Here is a 22,604-nt window from a genome sequence, read left to right on the forward strand (position 1 = left end):
ATTTTATTTAATCATTCATTTATGTAAACACCACACATTATTTGAACATCTCATGTCAGGCACCATGCCGGGCACAGGGGATGAAAAAGACAAGACAAAGCCTCCTCCCTGAGAAAGCTCGCCAATCATTAGAGAAAACATTCCATTATAAAAATCTAATATACAGGAATATCAGGGAGGTACACAGAAGATGTTATCATAGCAAAGGGTGTACTTAACTCTCTGCAGTAGTTTTTTTTCTTTTTAGAAAAATGTATTTTTTAATTGAAGTATAACTGAAATATAATATATTAGTTTCAGGTGTGCAAAATGGTGATTTGACATTTATATACATTACAAAATGGTTACCATAAGTGTAGTTACTATCTGTCACCATACAAAGTTATTATAAAATTATTGACTATATTCACTATGTTATACTTTCTACAGAAGTATTTTCCTATACAATATATGATTATCTGCAAAAACAATTTTCATAAGGTATGAATAAAAACATTATTCTCCTATTGTTTTATTTACATAATATTACATGTTGTGTATCATTTTTTAAAAGTATCCTATCATGATAAACCTATAACATAATCCTTTCTAGATGTTATAAACATTCTCTTAGGTAAGAATACAAAAATCAGCATCATGTTATCAACAATCACAACTTAAGCCTACAATTTTATCTCAACATTTGAACAACTTAAAACCTCTCCAGTCTACCAGACTTACAGACTACTATATTCTGTTAACATTTATCCAACTATCTATTATTCGACAGACCCTAGGGAAAAACAAATCGAATACTGTGCTCTCCAAGAGCTCATTGTAATAATGTGATTTCATTACCACCACACTAAAGCAATGATATATTTTGGCTCTATCACTGCTTTAGGACAATTAAGGAATCTTCATTCATACCAGAGAACTAAAATTATAATCACTGTATACATTTCTCATTAAGTTTAATAGTATATATTGATACTTTTCTTAGGAAATAAATGAAATTAGAAACGAATTGTTAAATAAAACAACTCTATGTTAATCTGAAGCACAAAAAAAATCTAGTAAATATTAATTAATTCCACGTAAAAGCATTGCCTGTGATTTCAGAGTAAAACAGAAACATACTAATGGGGAGAAAAGAAAAGCTAGTTCAATAAACATTACAAGTTAACATGTATTAGTTTTAATCATGTGAGGTGATGGCTTACTTTTAATGATAATATTGTAGCATCTAATAATAATTTTACAGCTCAGATAAACCTAGTTTTCACTCAGGATAAAAATTACAGTACCAAGTTAGTTATCTCCCAGTCATGTGGCAAAATAATGGCTCCATAGTAAAATCTCTATACCCTCTCATATGATAAATTCCTAATTATTAAACTTTCCTCCAGCATTTCTGATCTTATTTTCCACTCCCCTCTAGAAAATCAACAGGTAGACATAACTTCACACTATCTACCATAGCAGAGAATAAACAGATTTGTTTGGAGATCATCACTGTATTTTCCTGCCATCAGTTCTCAAAGAGGAACCTTAGCAATACCCGTAAATACATTGGAAAATACTGTGTTTATTCCTTTCTAAAGTTAATTACCTTAACTATATTTTAATATCTTGCTATTTTAACATTTTTCAAAATTACAAATATAGAAAAAATACAAAATAAATGTATGGCATTTTTATGAAATATTATAAAGCAAGCACATGGTTATTATAAATTAATCATCACCATGGTCAGGCAAAATAGAATTTTGCCAAATATCTCAAAAGCCTTTTCCATGAGCCCCATCCCAATCATAACCTCTTCCCATTTCCCATATTCTAACTTGTATAATAATCATTTCCTTGTGTTTTCTCTTTGTCACCCAAAAGTGCATGCCTGTACACTATTTACTGTTGATTTCCAAATGTGTCATTATTTTACAAATAGCACTGCACATAGATGCTAAATATTTAATACGTTTTAAATATAAATCCAAGAAGATCAAGGTTTTACTCATCTTAAATGTTTTATTTTGTTTTCACTTTTTCTCACAGGAAGTATGAACAGGTAATTTTTTGAGGGAAAGGGTATGAACATTGCATCAATGATCACTTGGCAAAGAAAATAATAGAGTGACAAAAATCCATATTCTAAAGAGGTCAAAAAACAACCCCCCCCCCAAAAAAAATATCAAAATAAAAGCCAAAAATGTTTCTGGGATAATAATTACCAAAAAAAGAGTTTATTAAAAGTTACACAATGGCCTAAAAGTTATATCTATTCAGTTTATAGATCATATGTACACATACATATGTATGTGTATATGTGTACATACAAAAAGCAAGTCTTTCACAAATGCTTACAGCATTTAAAAACACAGAACCACCTCAAATATGTGATATTTTACTAAATTAGTTATTTTCTAATTTCAAAGAGACATTGTAAGGTAGTCACTGAAAGGTAAAAGTTTCTCTGTTTTAAAATAAATTTCCCTAATATAAAATTAACTGTAAGTATTTGGAAAATACAGAAAGTATTTTGCATAATCCCAATATCAAAAGGTAATCATTTTTAACATTTTAGGCTATTTTTTAATTAAAAAGATTATTCATTATTCACCTCATTACGCCTCTATCATTTCTTTTAAAAAAGTAGTCTATTTTTCATTATCCATTATCAATCGTATAAACAAAGACTATAAAGTAACAAGACTATTTTTTAAACATATGAGAATTTATGCATGCAAGTACTTTTTTATTCTAAAGATGAAGCTCTTGAACAAAATATTTTCAGAATGCTCCTTTGAGAGCTACCTTGAAAGGCAGTAGGTATACATATTAATTACTATTACAGAAATGGTCCCATCATGAACTCTAATAAAGAAATACAGAATTCTAGAATTTTGCCACAATTTTATTGTTTGTTCCTGTTTCCCATTTTCTTCCTCGAGTCTTTCAAATTTCTATATCTGCACGTTAAACATGAATTGTGTTGATTATTTTCAGAAACTATCTACTATTAAGAAGTCAGGAAATCCTACTCATGAAAATTACCATAAAATTATGCTACAAAAAAATGTATTTCTAAAAATCCAATTATAACATAAAATTATGTAAGTCAACCTCTTCACAAACCTTCATTTAAAAGACAATTTTGGAGACATATGATCACTGAAACTAAACTGGCTTAAAGGTATAATAAAAATGCTGCCTAAAATAAATCAAATCTCTTAAAATTAATACTTAAGATAAAATTAGAAAACATCTGATAAAGCATGTGCTAACATTCATAATGAATTATAAAATCCAAATACTTAATTTTTTTCTAAACTACATTTTTTAGGACCAAATTACATGCTAAGGGATTATTCTTCCTTGAAAATCTATTCTACTTTCAATTGTACTTCTAGCCAATGCTCATGCTCAAAAACTTTGGAATTTTAAGTGGGTTTCTAAAGCTAACAAGTGTGAATATTCTCTGAAATACTGAAAATGCCTCATGAATGCAAAATGAATAGGACAATGATGATGAGGATGATGATGAGGAAGAGGTGGAGGAGGAGGCTATGACAATGATGATTTATCTAATGCTTCTAAGACATGCTAAATTAGTTCAGTATTCCCTGTAAGATCTCTATGGTAAACAGTAGGATGCATTTTTCTATACAATGGAATTTTGAAAAATTATTTACATAATTAATTCCTTAAAATGTAGATTCACAAATATTATTGTCCTTTGGAGTAGAATACTGGCACTATCGAATGCCATCTAGTTGTCAAAATTATTGGGTATTTCAAAAATATTTCCCATGAATGGCAGGTCAAAGCTAGACATGTCTTTTTGGTGTAGGAGATAGATGAGATGCAAGTATCCCACTCTAGCCAGATTCCTTATCATCATCATGGTTGGATCTCTGCTCTACTTTCTGCCATAAATACTGTGTCCTAGATTCTGCCTTACCTGGATTTTCTCTACATTTTCTTTACATACAAAAGCATCCGTTTCACTCACTCACCCAAGAGCTATTGTTTGGTACGGAGCAAGCTTTATGAATACAATCAATGTCAGATGAGGCAAGCGCAAGCAGTCACTTTAATCAGCTTAGTACACAGTTAAAGTATTACACAGTCCCTGCCAGATGCCCAAACTTTCCCTTCTCTTCAGCCTGCACACTGTTCCTAGTGCTACTTTTAGGGCTGTAATTCTCCTGGCTATTTGAACGTTTCAGTCTGAGACTGAAGTATGTCATTTGGAAGAACAAGTTCTTTTTCCCTTTTGAGTCCTGGTTTTGGTTTTTAAGGCTATTCACACAGAATTATGTCCCCCTTCTACCAAGTAAACAAATAACAAATAACCCTCTGGTTAAGTTTTAGGTAGTTACCATCAGATATCTCCTCAGGTTCCAGCCCCATTTCCACCTCCTCCAAGCTAAGGACATTGGGTTTCCTTTCTCCCAAACTCAAGATGTCCTTCCTTTATGGTCAATTCTACAAACTGTATTTCCCCAGACCCGTCACAATACTATCTTATTCTTAAATGCAATTTTTCCCTAAAAAAAAATTTTTGTTTTTCCCCCCTCCTATTTTCTACAATTCTACTTCCTAATACCATCAACTCTCTAAAATCACATTTGCAGTTATTCTAACAAAATTCTCAATATACATCACTTAGCCGGGGACAATCTACTGTCCTCCACTCAGAATTAAAAAATTAAAAAAAGTTTTAAAAATCACATTTTCATTTTTGCATAGCATCTTTTGCTGTTTCCCTTAATTCACAATAAGTTTTAGTTGTAGAAATTAATTCAGTATAAAGGATAGTTTTGATATGTAACCGAAAGGTATAAAAAAGAAGAAAATAGTATCTTTATGTATTTTTTAAATCTTATGTGCAAAAGAGAAACTTATCATTTGTAGTATTCTCATGACTCCTTTTGTAGAATAAAGAATTACTACTTCATTTTTATAAATCTGAAATTTCACAAATCAGGCATGCTTAAAGGTAAAAAAAATACGTTTAACAACTTGGAATTAAGACTAACCTTGTATCTTAAGCTTTTCATCAAGACAGACACTCATTTGTATTTCGCTTTAAAGTTATAACTCTAATTTTTAAGAAAAAAATAATACCCAGTTTCTTAAAACCAAAGAAAAAGAATAGATGGTCCAATGAATTTTTCAAGAGTAGTGGTTAAAAAGAAAACTAACAATATAACTTAGTTCAATTAAACATTAACTCACATAATCATGGAAGGCTTTTGCTTCACTTGAATGCTCACATGTTTCCCGTCTTTCTGGAGCTGCACAGTAGAGATCCCAAAATACACTAAAAAAGTAATTATGGTAACATTAAGAAAAGCAGATAACACCAAATGAGAGATCAAAATTCCAAAAATAGAAGACATGTATTACTCTTTATACAAAATGTGTTTTCTTCTTCAGGACAAATGTTTCTATGAAAGATTTAAATCAAGCAGGGTTCTTCCTGCAATAACATCTTTCAGAAATAGCTATGTTTCAGAAATGCTAAGATTTTTTTCTAAAAAAAAATTAAAACATCTTTTAAACTGTCATTTTAAATTATCTGTTTATATAGCTTAAACCCATGATTGAAATAATTACAATGCCTTTCACAGCTTCCCCATAAAAAAAAACAGTAAATAATATCCTAATTTAATCATTAAGGAATAAAGTGACACATTATTTTTTTTCAAGGTAATTTTGTTTTCCAATTACCAGGCCAATATCCTGACCATTTAATCACACTGTTCAAACAAATACATTTTCCTAAAATATTCTCTTTTTTGTCCTTGCAATTACCAAAATAGGTTAGTAATTTTGAAAATTCAAAAAATCCATGGTCTCTTTTTTCCCCTCCTATTCAAAAACAATGGGAATAAGTAAGGTGGAACCGGTTGGGAAAAATAATTATACTGCTTACAAAATTATGTCTCTGATCATCCTTCCATCGAAATTAACAATGAGCATGAGCAAAGGATTCAAATTCAGGAAAGCAAATATCTAGAAACACTGGCAACAAAGGCAATTATACTGATCAACAGAAATCTTTTTTTATTATACATTTCCCACTCTACAGAAATGGAAAATAGACTAATCAATTGGTTAAGAGCACAGGTTTTGGAACAGGACACTTCTCAGAAGCCAGCTCTGTAAATTAATTACTAGCTCAAATTGCTTAAACAGATCAGAAACACAATTTCCTCCTTTCTATTAAGAGGATTGTTTCTATAAAATGGGATTGTTGAGAAAATTAAATTATATAACATAAATCCAGCATCTGACAGAGTAAGCATATTATCAATAATATAATCAACACTATGATTAGCTTGCATTAAAGTTTAAAATGCATACATATTGTTAGGACTATCAACAATAGCTAAAGTATGGAAAGAGCCCAAATGTCCATCGATGGATGAATGGATAAAGAAGATATGGTATATATATACAATGGAGTATGACTCGGCAATCAAAAACAATGAAATCTTGCTGTTCGCAACTATGTGGATGGAACTAGAGGGTATTATGTTAAATGAAATTAGTCAGTCAGAGAAAGACAAATATATGACTTCACTCATAAGAGGACTTTAAGATACAAAACAGATGAACATAAGGGAAGGGAAGCAAAAATAATATAAAAACAGGGAGGGGGACAAAAACACAAGAGACTCTTAAATATGGAAAACAAACAGGGTTACTGGAGGGGTTGTGGGATGGATTAAATGGGTAAGGGGCATTCAGGAATCTATTCCTGAAATCATTGTTGCCGCTACAAGCTAACTTAGATATAAATTTTAAAAAATAATTAAATAAAAATTAAAAAAAGAAAAAAGAACATAGATGGTTAAGTATTGGCATAAAAAAAAAAAAAAAGATAAATTAAACCTGGCCTCTTTGGTTTGACCCTTGGAGACTCAGCCTGAATCTCTCTCTCCACAGCTAGGAGAAAACATTCTGTAGGCCTTATAACACAACTAGTTCAGTAAAATAAGATTATCTTCAACAGTAAAAAATATGAATGATTGAGTACTGCCATTTAATTTCCTTTGAAGTTTCCACAATAAGCAAGGAAAATAAGGAAAACAATAATGCAATTAAAAGTTGCACTTGGTCTTCTTTTGGGACAAAAAGTATACAAATTATAGATATACAAAGATACAGGTAAAAGTTTTCTGCCTATATCAAGTATGTTATGAGTTATAGTATATTGTCCCTTTTGGGACAAAAAGTATACAAATTATAGATATACAAAGATACAGGTAAAAGCTTTCTGCCTATATCAAGTGTGTTATGAGTTATAGTATATTGTAATTATTATTTCTAATGTTCATGTTATTAAGGAACTTCAAAGCTCTTAAAAAACAAAATTATAATGGTCGTCTTTAAATTGTATTTAAACAGAAAATACTATGTGCAATATTATGACAAACATCTTAATATCTCTTCTTATTCACTAATTTCCTAGCAAATGCTGTAAGAACCCTCTTGGAAATTATTACATTTTTACTTTTAAAATGTTGTCTTAGAAAATGGACTGGAAAAAAAACTAATAATTTCTTATCAGACTATGTCCTAAAAGTTATTAAATAACGATCAATAAATAATTATTTATACACATATTATTAAATTAAATATTTACCTTGGAACAGTAACACTGCTCTATTTCTATTTTTAAGTTTCCCTTTATGGATTTAATGTAAGGTTAAAAGTTTACAAGATCAAGATGAGGGATAATAAAACAACTTACTAAAATGAGATAACTTTTTATATGGTATTTTTCTGACAATAATACATTACCCATACATGATCTCCTTGAATAAAGTTAAAGAAATACACCCTTTGAAGACATTTACCAAAGGGAGAAATACACAGTTCTACAATAATAATTACAGATATTAATACTCCACTCTCAATACTGGATAAAACAACCAGACAAAAGATAAACAAGGAAACAGAAATTAAACAACACAGTAAAGTAACTAGATTTAACAGACATATGCAGAACACTCCACCCAGCAACAACAGCATATACCTTTCTCTCAAGTGCACATGGGACATTTTCCAGAATAGGCCATATGTTAAAGCACACATTAAGTCTCAGTAGATTTGAAAAGATAGATATCACACAAAGTATCTTCTCTGACCACAATGGGATGAAGTTAGAGATTAGTAACAGGAGGAAAGGGGCGCCTGGGTGGCTCAGTTGGTTAAGCATCCAACTCTTGATTTCGGCTCAGGTTATGATCACATGCTTTCTAAGTCAAGCCCCATGTCAGGCTCTGTGCTGTCAGTGCAGAGCCTGATTGGGAGTCTCCCTCTCCCTTTCTCTCTGCCCCTGCCCTGCTCACACACACACACATTCTCTCTCACAACAAATAAACTTTAAAAAAAGGGAGAGAGACATAGAAGACTCAAATTACTAAAGACACCATCAACAAAATATCTGCTAGAACTAAATAAATGGATTCAGTAAAGTTGCTGGATATAAAATCAATACATAAAAATCAGCTGTGTTTCTATAAAGTAGCAATGAACTATCAGGCAGCAAAATTAAGAAAACAATTCCATTCACAACTGTATCAAAAAAAGTAGGGGCGCCTGGGTGGCGCAGTCGGTTAAGCGTCAGACTTCAGCCAGGTCACGATCTCGCGGTCCGTGAGTTCGAGCCCCGCATCGGGCTCTGGGCTGATGGCTCAGAGCCTGGAGCCTGTTTCCGATTCTGTGTCTCCCTCACTCTCTGCCCCTCCCCCGTTCATGCTCTGTCTCTCTCTGTCCCAAAAATAAATAAACGTTGAAAAAAAAATTAAAAAAAAAAAAAAAAGTAACACACCCAGGAATAAATTTAACCATATGATCTAGCAATTCTACTTCTGGGTTTATACCCACAAGAACTGAAAGCACAGGGTGCTGGGTGGCTCAGCGGGTTAAGCATTGGAATATTGGTTTTGGCTCAGGTCTTGATCTCATGGGATTGTGGGATCGAGCCTCCTGCCCTGCTCCCCATCAGGGTCTGCGCTAATAGCACAGAGCCAGCTTGGGATTCTTGCTCTTCCTCTTCATTTTTTTTTTAAGTTTATTTATTTTCTTAGAACAATCTGGGGAGGGGCAGAAAGAGAGAGAGAGAGAGAGAGAGAGAGAGAGAGAGAGAGAGAGAGAATACCAAGCAGGATGCACACTGCCAGTATGGAGTGTAATGTGGAGCTCAAACTCACAAACCAGGAGATAATGACCTGAGCCTAAATCTAGAGTCAGAGGCTTAACTGACTGAGCCACCCTGGTGCCTCTTTCTCTCTCCCTCTTTCTGCCTCTCCCCTTCTCTCTCTCAAAATAAATAAATAAAAATAAAAACTTAGAAAAAAATTGAAAGCAGGGGCGCCTGAGTGGCTCTGTTGGTTAAGTGGCTGACTTTGGCTCAAGTCATGATCTCACAGTTTGTGGTGGAGCTCAGAGCCTGGAGCCTACTTCGGATTCTGTGTCTTCCTCTCTGTCTCTGCCCCTCCCCAACTTGTGCTCTGTCGTTCTCTCTCAAAAATAAATAAAATGTTAAAAAATTTTTTTTAATTGAAAGCAGAGTCTCAAAGAGATAATTATACACATAGGTTCATAGCAGCATTACTCACAATAGCTAAAATATGGAAACAACCCAGGTGCCCATTGATGGTTAAGTAGACATACTATATAAATACAATGGAAAATTACTCAGCCTTTAAAAGGAAGGAAATTCTAACATATGCTACAATACAGATGAACCACAAGGACACTGCGCTAAGTGAAGCTAGTCTCTAAAAGACAAATACTACATGATTTTCTTATATGAGGTACTTACAGTAGCCAAAAATCATAAAGAAAGAAAGCAGAATGGTGGTTGACAGGGGATGGAAGAGTGGGGAATGAATGGAGAGTTATTGTTTAATGGATATAGAGTTTCAATTTCACAAAATAAAAGAGTTATGGAGATAGATAGGTGAAGACTACACAACATTATGAATATATTTAATACCACTGAACTGTACACTTAAAAATGGTTAAGATGATGAATTTTATGTTTTGTGTATTTTGCCACAATTTGAAAAAAATGAGGAAAAAAAAGTATCCTGGCCAGCCCTGTTTTAGGTACCATTTTACAGTGACTAAAACAAATATTAATTATTTCTGTGTATTCGCAATCTCTATTCCATCACTTCAAAGACCATACAGCTAAGGAGACCAACAGAAACCTATGAGATACCAATAATAAAGAATACTCATCATAAAAATAAGGTAAATTTTCAATTTATAAACCCTATTCATTAGGAGTTTCATAATTAAAGTAAAATATGTTGCAAAATTCTAAGTATAAAATGAATTTAAAAATTAAATACAAATTTATTTTTAGTGTTAAGATATTCATGTTAAACACATTTCATCTATTTTATAAGTATTTATATGTTCTTACCTAAGAAGTCATCACAAATAGGAAAGATATTTCAAAAGTTTACCTTTTCTAGAAAATCCAACCCATGTTTTGCACTAGTTTATCTGATTCATAGAGTATATTGTGACTGCTACAATATCATTGCAATATTTGAGAAGAATTAGTTATAATCGTAACAACAACAACAAAGCTGCATGATGATCAAAATGCGAGTTCACATTCTGCAATTATTCCATGCTTGGTTTTGTGGGACAGTAGACAAATCACTTACCTAATTTAGAAAATAACAAGCTTAAAATGAGAAGACCTCTATAAACCCTTCATAAATTAACATTTTAAACTATGATTTTCTCCTATTAATATTTCAAGTGTATATTAACTCATAATCTATGCAATATGCTATGTCATATGCTTCACAGAGGAAAAAAGAAGATATAAAATTCATGGCATATATGTGACCGTGGATCCAAAACTAGTGATGAGTTGAATTGAAAATTGAGACTCAATTTCCTAAAGCACCCAAATACAACCCAATGTGGAAGTTACTTCTCATATATTATTAAAATTTTACAATACTCTGGGCAAAGACTTTTGGCTGATATTATAATATGACATTTACCATATGAAAATGTGGACGTATGTCCTAGAGGAAAAATTAGGCTTTTTAAGTAGGTAAGAGTCATAGCAATACTTGATTTGTTCTTAGCTGGAGGAATTTCATTAATTACTTTAGCAAGCTTTTCTGATGACCCACAGAACTGGTTCCTTGTTTCCCATGAGGGCCAAGGGTAGAAAATTCTGGACTTCTATAGACACAGACTTCCCTTAACAATCATAAATGCTAGCGGCTAAGGAGCTTTTCAAATCTTTACAGATCATCTATTAAGCTGGACATGAAAATATTATCCTTGAAATGCGGTGGATTCATCATCATGAGTAATGGTTGAGATTTACACAGTCTCTTTGTTCCTATGCAGAAACAAGTGAAAAATAAGTATTTTACAAATGAAGAGGTTAGAGACCAACTACAGGAATCAAAACCTGCAAAGTATTAAAATCTTTGTTCTTGTACCATTTGTAATTATTAAAATTTCCCCCACATAAATCAAAGGAAAACATAAGATTTCCAAGTTGAGGATTCTTCAACACTAATACATTAACTGTTTTTCTTCTATTCTGAGGATGTGAGTGGAGATGACTTCACTAGCTGTCAATATCTCTAAGGAATAAGGAATGCAAAATGGTTGTCAGAAAAGTCTACAAGGGTGAATAATCATGTCAGAAGTGTCCAGAAGATGGGATGCTAACATAATTATATAACCTTAATCCACTGGCCACATTCGGGACTACCTGAAAATAAAAATTAAAAGAAGAAAAGAACACAGGGGAAATTTTTTTTTTCTAAGGAGCATGCCATGTTACTTTAATTTCAAACTGTTAATAGCTAAGGAAGTTATTTCTCTTTGACCCAAAAATGTATTTTAAATGACTCTTAGATCCTCATAATCTATACTGAAGAAAACTATTCATAACACTAAAGAGGGTTTTATGTAAAATATACATGTACCTGCTAATCATCTTAGATGAAGAGCATGAAGACATACATGCAATGTCTTATTCCAAAGAATTATTTAATAGTTTACAAAACACAAGAATTACATTTTGTCCCACTACCATCATTCTCACAATACTCTTGGGTTAATTACAAATTAATAATTTAAAGTATCATTAAAATAGCTTATATGCTAAATTCAAGCATCATATATTAAGCATCATACATTCAGCATTTAATCCTCCCATTATTATGCCTGTTTTATCAATGAGGGAGCCAAAGCTTAAAAAGGTTAAATAATTTGCCTAGGGGTCACACAGTTGGTTAGTGGCAGAGCTGGGCTTGAACTTTTTCATTCTTACATTATTTTACCTCTAATGTGAGTATGGTATGAAGAGTTTTCATTTCAAGATGGCTCATGCTGATTATGGGCAAGTTTATGCAGCTCTGGCAGGCCAAGCAGCATCAGCTGTTACAAGTGTAGTAGATACCTGTCCTAGATAAGACAGCAAACACTTTGTTATCCTACCTTTGACTCTCATACTCCAACTCATTTCCTGAGTATCCTATGGCAACCACCCCCTCACCCTACATGCAGCTGCCAGTGATGTACAGATGCCTCAATATAGACCAGACTCAGAAGAGACAACTTTTCTGAGTCCCATTATGTACTGTCTAGAATTAGCCACTCAGGATGTTCAAAAGGGAACTGTAATTAATGTCTTATTAATAGTGGGCCACTAAATTCTGCTCTGTGTTTAAGAAATATCATCTGTTACTGAGATGAGCACTGGTTATAATTCAGGAAATTTCAGCTCTAATTCTAAATCTGACCTTGAGAAAATAGCTTCCTTCCATTAGCTTCTTTATGTAAAAAGAGAGAAAACAGTATCTGTTAATGTATTTTACAGGCTTTTGTACAGATACAAGAGATGGTATATGCAAAAGTACTTTTAAAAGAAGAATAAAGGGGGGCGCCTGGGTGGCTCAGTCGGTTGAGCGTCCGACTTCGGCTCAGGTCACGATCTCACGGTCCATGAGTTCGAGCCCCACGTGGGGCTCTGGGCTGATGGCTCAGAGCCTGGAGCCTGTTTCCGATTCTGTGTCTCCCTCTCTCTCTGCCCCTCCCCCGTTCATGCTCTGTCTCAAAAATAAATAAATGTTAAAAAAAAAATTTTTTTAAAAAAGAATAAAGGTACTAAAAATATATATATTCTAGAAAAGTCTCAAAACTAGTATGGCAAGAAAAGAAGTTTTCCTATTAACAGAGTAAAATTTGCCTCAGTTTCCTTTCTAATCCTTTGTTTTTAGTGGAAAATTCCATCATTTATTTATAGTATCTTTTCGCCACCAAATTTTCCTATTTTTTTACATTTTTTTTTGCTCCCAGGAACATTTTGCTATTTCTTTTTAGCCTAATCACCTCTGTTTTATTTCTCTCTTGTAATACTTTTTACTCCCTTCTCACCATGATTATACTCCTATTTTAGTTGTCACCTGCACTATCTTATATTGCTGTTTAACTTTTTTTCTTTTTTTAGTTTTTATTTAAATTCCAGCTAGTTACCACACAGTGTAATACTAATTTCAGGTGTACAATATAGTGATTCAACACTTCCATACAACACCCAGTGCTCATCACAAGTGCCCTCCTTTATCCCCATCATCTATTTCACCCATCCCCCTACCCTATGTTAACTCAATTCAAAAAGTTATGCCATGCCTATTACAGGAGAGACATGTAACATGAGTAAGAATTAGTCTGCCAATGATAATTATTATACCATTCAGGTGACCAGTTGACTAATTCAAGCTACTGTTTTTACATGGGTACTTGGTTATTCTTAGCTATACCTGATATTCATCCATTAGACTCTAAAATCATTAGAGTGTTAGCATACTGTTAAGATTTGACTTCTTACTCCCAGGTGAAAGAAACTGAGTTCTCATGATAATCTTAGCTATTCGTTTATTTTCTCTGTGATATCATATATAATTATTTCAGTATATAAATACATGGAAACAAAGTTATTTCAAAAGGTGTTTTATATATAAAATTAAATAAGAATAAAGCATACTTCCTGCCATTAAAACATTAAATAAGAAGATTAAATTTAAATTACACAAATTGAGGAGGTCCTGGGTGGCTCAGTTGGCTGAGCTGGCTGAGCATCCCATTCCTGATTTGGGCTCAGGTCATTGATTCCAGGGCTGTGGGTTGAAGCCCAGAGTCAGGCTCCAAGCTCAGCTCAGGGGAGATTCATTCATTCATTCATTCATTCATTCTCTCTCTCTCTCTCTCTCTCTCTCTCTCTCCCCCTCCCCCTGCCAGCATTCACACTCTCTCTCTAAAATAAAATAAAAAGTCAGTATTTTTAAAAAGTAAATAAATAAATTATACACATTGACAAGGCTATTGGGGCACCTGGGTGACTCGGTCAGTTAAGAGACCGACTCTTGGTATCAGCTCAGGTCATGATCTCATGGTTCACGGGTTAGATGCCCACATCTTTCTCCACACTGACAGCGTAGAGCCTGCTTGGGATTCTCTCTCTCCCTCTCTCTCTGCCCCTCCCCTGTTTGCTCTCCCCATCTCTCTCTCAAAATAAATAAATAAACTTAAAATAAAAAAATAAATTTAAAAATTAAAATGTTAGGTCGTGTTCTCTTGTTAATCTGGAAACTACATATGCCACCACACACTTCGGCTACTCTCAGTAACCCTCGAGGTAGAAAAATAAATTACAGAAGCTTTCTGAATTTCTTTCACCACTTTACCAAAACTATTTTCCTCAAGACCACCAAAATTCACCTTACTTCTCAATTCAGGAAAATCTTTATGTCCTCTTACTTACAATTGTTATAAACTTTAATCTCTGCCTTAAATGCCTTTCCTGGTTCCCATGCATTATTCTCTCCTGATTACCCTTCTCCCTCTCCAATTATTTTCCTTTGAGGCTGCTCTTCATCCACCCAGGCTTAAATGTTGACTCTCCTCAGGGTTCTAACCCCAGGTGCTGTCTCATTGGTTACACTGGGCAGTTGAATCTGTAAGCACTTTTCACCTTCAGTATGGTCTGTGCTCATTATTTCCAAACCATTATGGACTTGTCTCTGAGCTATACACCCAGACCTCTGACCTTGTGTTAGGGCATCACTATCTGAGTGTCACAGAGGCATGTCAAAATTTAACCTGTACAACATAAATTATGGCATTTTTTCCCCAAAGCCTGCTGCTCTTTCTATATTTCCTCTTTCAGCCAATGATATCACTGTTCATCCCACCATCCAAATCTAAAACCTAGGAAACTCATCCTTCACATGCCAACTATTCTACTCATTGTTTCCTATCTGGGATCAATCACCTATCACCTTTCAACTGGATAATTAAGCTTGCCTTGTAACTAGACTCATCTCTGTTCTCAACCCTCTTCAATCCATCTCTGTTGATGCCAAGTGAATGTCTAAAAGGACAAATCTAATCATGTCATATACCATGTTTAGAATCTTTGAGTTTTAATCCAAAATCCTTGATGTACTCTAGGACTTTATCATTTGGCCACTGCCTTTGTCTTCATCCATTTATTCTATTGCTTCATAGTACTGCACTTGCAATTCAACTGATCCAAGCTACCAGTCATGTCGTGGATTCACAATCATTCCTTTTGAGGCTTCATTCTAACTATTCCTTGCCCAAAATATCGTTCCTTCACTCAACTTCCAGCTCAGCTCAGATTTTCTTCTATAAAGCCTTTCCTAAATCTCGCAACTAAAGTAAGCATTCCCCCTGAATTGCTACTGTAACTAATCTATACCTCAGTTATAATACTATTAATTGTTTATCTCTCCTATACTTATTTCCTTGAGGGCAGCATAGTTTTACACTTTGTAAATATTTGATGAAGAGGCTTAAACAACAGGACAACTCCACTTTCAAATATTCTATAAAAATACAGAAGTGAGAACAAGTCATAAAATTGCAACTGGTCCATCCAACAGGGACCTTGCATTTGACCAAATTAGCAAGCAGTAAGTTTTAGAAGAATACCTATTATCTTAATCGTCTTGAATTCAACAACAGTAACTGCTTTCCTGGTTTAAAAAAATATATATATTAGTACAGCCCTGAATCCCTAACCTAGAGCATATATAATAAAGCACAGCTCTAAAGAGTTAAGGATAGGGCTCCTGGGTGGCTCAGTCAGTTGAGCATCCAACTTTGGCTCAGGTCGTGATCTCACGGTTCATGAGTTTGGGCCACATGTCGGGCTCTGTGCTGACAGCTCAGAGCTCAGAGCCTGGAGCCTTCTTCAGATTCTGTGTCCCCCTCTCTCTCTGTCCCTCCCCTGCTTGTACTGTGTCTCTCCCTCTTTCTCAAAAGTAAATAAACATTAAAAAACTTTAAAAAAAACAAAACTAAAAATATTCTTACTGTAAGACCTAGCAATCATGGTTCTTGGTATTTACCCAAAGAAATTTAAAATTTATGTCCACATAAAAACCTATACATGGATGTTCATAACTGCTTTATTCATAATTGCAAAAACTTGGAAGCAACCAAAATGTCCTTCAGTAGGTAAACAAACCATGGTACCACCAGACAATGGAATATAATTCAGCACTAAAAAGAAATGAGCTGTCAAGCCATGAAGAGACACAGAAAATCTTTAAATGCATTTTGCTAAGTGAAAGAAGCCAATATGAAAAGGCTACATACTGTATGACTCCACCTAAAAGAATCCAGAAAATGCAAAACTATGGAGACAGTAAAAGGATCAGTGGTGGCCAGGGGGGCCAGAGTTGGAGAGATGAAAAGGCAAAGCACAGAGGATTTTTAGGGCAGTGAAAATACTCTGTATGATGCTGTAATGATGGACCATGTCATTATACATTGTGTTCAAACCCACAGAAAAGTGGTGCCTGGGTGGCTCAGTCGGTTAAGCATCCGACCTCAGCTCAGGTCATGATCTCGCAGTTTGTGAGTTCAAGCCCCGCATTGGGTTCTGTGCTGACAGCTCAGAGCCTGAAGCCTGCTTCGGGTTCTGTGTCTCGCCCTCTCTCTTGCCCTTCCCTGCTCATGCTCTGTCTCTGTCTCTCAGTAATAAATAAATGTTAAAAAAATTTTTTTTTTAAACACAGAATGTACAACACCAAGAACTATAATGTAAACTGTGGACTTTGGGTAGTTATAAATGTATCAATGTAGGTTCATCAACTATAACAAATGTACCACTTTGATGGGGGATGTTAATATGGGGGAGGTTATACCTATGTCGGGGTAGAAGGTATATGGGAAATATCTGTACCTTCCTGTCAACTATGTTGTGAACTACTAAAAACTGCTCTTAAAAAAAAAAAAATAAGTCCTATCAAAAAAAAAGGGGGGGGAGAGGAAGGAAAATCAAAAAGACCTCTGAAACAGTCAACAACAACAAAAAAAGATCAAGCATCTGCTGGATTTAAGGCCCACAGTCATGGCTGGTTACACACAAAGATCAAGAAAGCTTAGGATCTGGGCAGCTTTCTGAAGGAGAGGATCCACAGCTTTGCATCAGTTCTCAGAGGATCCCATAATCTCAAAATCATTTAGAACCACTTATTTACGAAGATGAAATAGGGACCTCAAAGGGTACATTAGTAGCTTAAGGGAGGACATTTTTAAAAACTGAAAATACTGTACCTATATATTTTGCATGTGCTAGATTTAAACCGAACAAATATACTCTAAAAAAAATATGTGTCCATTTATCATTTCTTTGATATCTCCAACTATGCATAAATTAAAATTAGTTAAATACCAAAACCACAGAAGAAGAGCTTCCCTGAATCTAAAAGCCCAAGAAAAAGGAAGAGCAATGGCAGATTTAAGAGCTGTATCTTCTGACAGTTAAGACCAAAAAAGCTAAAGGTAATATCAACTGTCAACTGTATGAAAACAGGTTACATTCATAAGAAATGGAGCAAATGAGAAACAGGTGCAAGAAATAAAATTAATTCTTTAATGGAAAATTTTCAAAATCCTCACTCAGCCTACTAATCCAATAGACACAGACTCCTAAAATGGTTTCTTAGGCTACCTTGTAGACCTAATTGGAAACATAAAAAATAGAAGGTGTCAACAGGTGAGGGGACTCAATTACATTCAGCAAACAGCTAAATATTTACAATCTAGATCTAGCTATCATAAATGCATACTATGTAAAATGAAAAGTTGACTTTTGTAATATTATACATTATAAGAGCTCAGTCTTAATCTCCAGGAAAACAGCACAATGATAGCACTTAACTGCAACAAACCGTTGTTCCAAATACAGGAACAACTCTAAGCCAAAGGACTGCACCTGTTTCTGCTATACATATGTGAGACAAACAAGGGAAACCCAAAACCACAACTGATCAAGTGCATTTCTATTCACCACAAAACTTCTAGTAAGGCATGCTTTCAGGAGCGACGTTTAAAAGGTGTACCAAGGATACCATGTGCATGACACTAGAAGACAGCTTTTGTTTTTTCTTTTAAATAACTGAACCACTGAACAGGAAATGCTTCTTTTTTTTTTTTTTTAAGTGTATTTGTTTATTTTGAGAGAGAGAGAGAGCACAAGCAGGTGAGGGGCAGAGAGGAGAGACAGAATCCCAAGCAGGCTCCAAGTGCACCATCAGCACAGAGCCCCATATGGGGCTCGATCCCACAAACTGAGAGATCATGACCTAAGCCGAAATCAAGAGTTGGAAGTTTAACCAATTGAGTCATCCAGGTGCCCCTCAAGAGGAAATACTTCTAATTGAAGAAGTGCAAACAAACAAACAGCCTAACTTGTCCATGAAGACACCTGAAGTACCAATGCTGCTGCAGAAAAATCACATATCTGGACATACTAGTACTACAATGAAATTGATAAGCTCTGGTATCAACTGGGTCTTCAGGGAAGTCTGAGAGTCTTTTTTGTGTTCCTACACAGTTCTATCCCTGAGTCTATATTGCACTAATTCAGGTTTTTTTTGGACTTTTCCTCACTGTCCTAAAAATTCACCACCACTTCCACCTTCAGTATCCCCAGCTTAGATGTGCTTATGTGGGTGGGACCCTCATGATGACCTTGTGCCCTTATAAGAAGAGACACCAGAGAGCTCTCTCTCTCTTTGCCATGGGAAGACACAGTAAAAAGGCCAGCATCCAAAAGCCAGGAAGAGAGACCTCGCCAGAAAGAAATCATTCTAACAGCCTCATCTTGGATGTCCAAGTTCTAGAAATGTGAGAAAATAAATTTCTGTTGTTTAAGCCAAGAAGTGTATGGTAATTTATTATGGCAGCCCACGGGGCGCCTGGGTGGCTCAGTCGGTTAAGCGGCTGACTTCAGCTCAGGTCATGATCTCGCGGTCCGTGAGTTCGAGCCCCGTGTTGGGCTCTGTGCTGACAGCTCAGACCCTGGAGCCTGTTTCAGATTCTGTGTCTCCCTCTCTCTGACCCTCCCCCGTTCAGGCTTTGTCTCTCCCTGTCTCAAAAATAAATAAACGTTAAAAAAAATAAATAAATAAAATTAATATTATGGCAGCCCAAGCTGACTAATACCAAATCATACTTACAGTTGGAGATTCCATACCAAACCCAACTCCAGTCTGACTTAATAATAGTGTCTTTAAGTTAAAGAACACTAATTCTGGTTTTGACTTTGACTTTTTTTTTAAGTGCTATCTTTCAGAAAATAATTATAGAAAATGAAAAAAAAATTAAAAATAAACATGAAATAATAAACAGGTACAGTGCAGGCCTACAAGAATACATCATCAATCTAATAAAAATGGAATAAAAGATACTTACCACCACCAAGAATGTAAGAATCCTGGTGGTTCCCCCAATGTGATGTTTTTTTCCCATCTTATCTAAAATGAATAAAAGAGATATTAAATACTTTCTTAATAATACCTTTTCCCACACATATTACAAAGCAATATTTCCCCATTAAAAATACTAAGTTAATATATGAGATTTTAATCATTTTGATAGTATTCTTTACTCAAGTTTTACAAGAGCTCATTTTACATAGTTATTTGTTGATTTGGTGGTTTATGAGAGAAGATGCCAGCAGTATTTTCCTGAATTTGCTTCCCACTGTGCCCGATTTTTAAGAGAGACTTCTGGAATTTGAGGTATCTCAGGATCTTAAGGCACATCAAAACTGCATTTTAATTAATCACCACTAATCCAGAAATTTGCAAATGTCTGCGCTTAATATGTGCAGACTCCCAATGATGCCTTGAAGATTGATATCTTAAACAAATTCCTGATTTGAGGGGATGAGAGTAAGAAGGCATATGTCTTCCATCAAATAACAGTTTAAAAAAGATGATATTAACTTTCCCAATGTTTATATTTCAGATGGCTTGGCATTCACTACCAAAAATTTAAAACAAGGTCAGTATCTCTTAAAAATTAAAATTTCTCACTAAATACTGTTTACAAATTAAATTTAGAGATTTGAAACTGGGTAGGATTTATACAGTGCCTTTCCTAAGCACTGATAGGAGTAAACAAAAGATAAAAATCTTTGCATTCAGGGAGATTATACCTTATAGAGAAGACAGACCATAAACAAAGCAAAAAGAAAAAAAAAGGAGATTGTATTTATATTAGAAGTAGCAGGCAACAAATGCTAAGGAGGAAAACAAAGCAGAGAAGGACAAAAAAAAAAAAAAAAAAAAAAAAAAAAGAAGTGAGCTATAATTTTAACTAAGGTGATCCAGAAAGGTCTCATAAACAATCTTTATGTAGGAGTGCCTGGCGGATTCATTCAGAGAAGGGGCTCTTGATTTCAGGGGTCATGAGTCACAAACCCATGGTTCTATCTTTATGTATAAGTATGATTTAGTTTTCTAGTTTAAATAATTAAAAATTATTTAACAATATCCCAATTAGCAAAATATGCCCATAGGACTTTAATATAAAGAGGAAGTAAAAAACTACATAATTATAGATTTTAAAAAAAACAAGGAATTCTTTCTATCACCTACTATGGAAGAACTTAGAAATTTTTGTTCTAAAGGCTTAAAAAAAAAAAAAAAAAAAAGTTTTAAGATAGGAACTCAGAAAGTGGCCTGAAATTAAAAAAAGAGAAAAGTAACTGCTTAAAGATGAAAAAACATAATTAAAATCACTGAAATCATAATTTTTTTAGAGTTCTTAAATATACAAAATGTAAACCAATGTAAGTTTTGCAGTAATTTGCTCTCAAAAAACAAAGAAATTATCTATATATGAATAATGAACCAGAATATGTTATACAAATAAAAGCCAAATCCGAACTTGAATTCTCACACACGCATACACACAGGGGTGGGGCAGGGAGAGAGGGACAGAGAATCTTAAGTATGTTCCACACCCAGCATGGAGCCTGATATGGGGCTCGATCCCATGACTGTGAGATCATAACCTTAGCCAAAATCAAGAGTCAAACACTTAACTGACTGAGCCACCCAGGCACCCCAACACAAATAATTTTTAAATCAATACTACTTTTTATCTGAATTCCAATTAATCATTTATTGTATCTTCTTAGTTCATGAAAAAAGGAATGGTAGTACATAATGAGTCTTAAGATAACAAAACTCTGATGTCCTGCTAAAGTTATAATTTAGTCAAAAACCTGTGTCTCATATATCTCTCAATCTTTTCTTTTTGTTCACTTTTTGATGTCTTCTTGAGAGGGCATAATAATGACCCTCACAGATGTGCCCAGACACACAAATATTCCTAATTCCTGGAATCATCCTAATGAGATGAACAGCGAGCTTTTTAAAGTAGCATCCTTACATTTCATCTCAGGTCATCCTGACTTACAGATATGACTATGAAAAAAAAGCAGACAGCACTATTCTCAATTAAAAGGAGAGGGTGTGATGACTTACATTAAAGTGGCATGATTAGGTTCCAGTGCCAGACTGTGCTGGCAGCAGGATTAGTCTCACAGTCTAACATGAGTCCCACTGCTCCATATTTGGTGCTCAGCAGTTTCCTTCCTGGACTTCCACAACCAACCATCAGCAATTTCACGAGATAAAGTAGTTGGGGAAAATACCTACATGGTTTACACTCAATAGGCACTTTTGTGAAAGGAATCTAAACTAATGCATTTATATTTTAAACAGTTATTACATCTTACTGTTCCTCAGAGAAGCTCAAAATGTTTCACATACATCATCTTTTTTCATCCTTATAAAATTCTTTACTACGTAAAGTTCATCTTTCTCACTTTAAATTTCAAGTATGTGACAGAAGCAGGTAAAACTTTGGTCCATCGTATTGAAATTAACACAAAAGCCATCCTTTGATAACTACTGAATAAACAATCAATGCTTTAGGTATTTCTAAAGAAGAAAGGGTTCTACATAGGAATAGGTTTCCATAGTGAATGCTATTTTTTGCCTCCAAACTAATTACTACTCCAGGTATTATTTGCTTATAGGAAGCATGAGATGATGCTGATCTACAGATCTGAATCTGCTGGGATTCTCTTTCTCCCTCTCTCTCTGCCCCTCCCCCACTCACATACACATGTGTGCTCTCTCTCTCAAAAAAAAAAATAAACATTAAAAAAATGAAACAGCCTGAAAACATTCACCAATAGTGAATATAAAAATATA

General features: G+C 34.4%; 1 protein-coding gene across 4 annotated transcripts in view; it reads right to left on the minus strand.

Annotated features, from left to right (window-relative positions):
* Positions 1-22,604, minus strand: part of SSBP2 (single stranded DNA binding protein 2) — a 318,553-nt gene that overhangs the window by 196,286 nt on the left and 99,663 nt on the right. For all 4 annotated transcript variants that reach the window (XM_043593182.1, XM_043593184.1, XM_043593180.1 and 1 more), the window contains exons 3-4: positions 19,786-19,847; positions 5,221-5,305 (exon numbers count right to left, since the gene is read on the minus strand). In XM_043593182.1, coding sequence (XP_043449117.1) covers positions 5,221-5,305; positions 19,786-19,847 — 147 coding nt within the window. The remainder of the gene's footprint in view (positions 1-5,220; positions 5,306-19,785; positions 19,848-22,604) is intronic.

Source organism: Prionailurus bengalensis, chromosome A1, assembly GCF_016509475.1.
Source record: "Prionailurus bengalensis isolate Pbe53 chromosome A1, Fcat_Pben_1.1_paternal_pri, whole genome shotgun sequence".
NCBI classification, from domain to species: domain Eukaryota; kingdom Metazoa; phylum Chordata; class Mammalia; order Carnivora; family Felidae; genus Prionailurus; species Prionailurus bengalensis.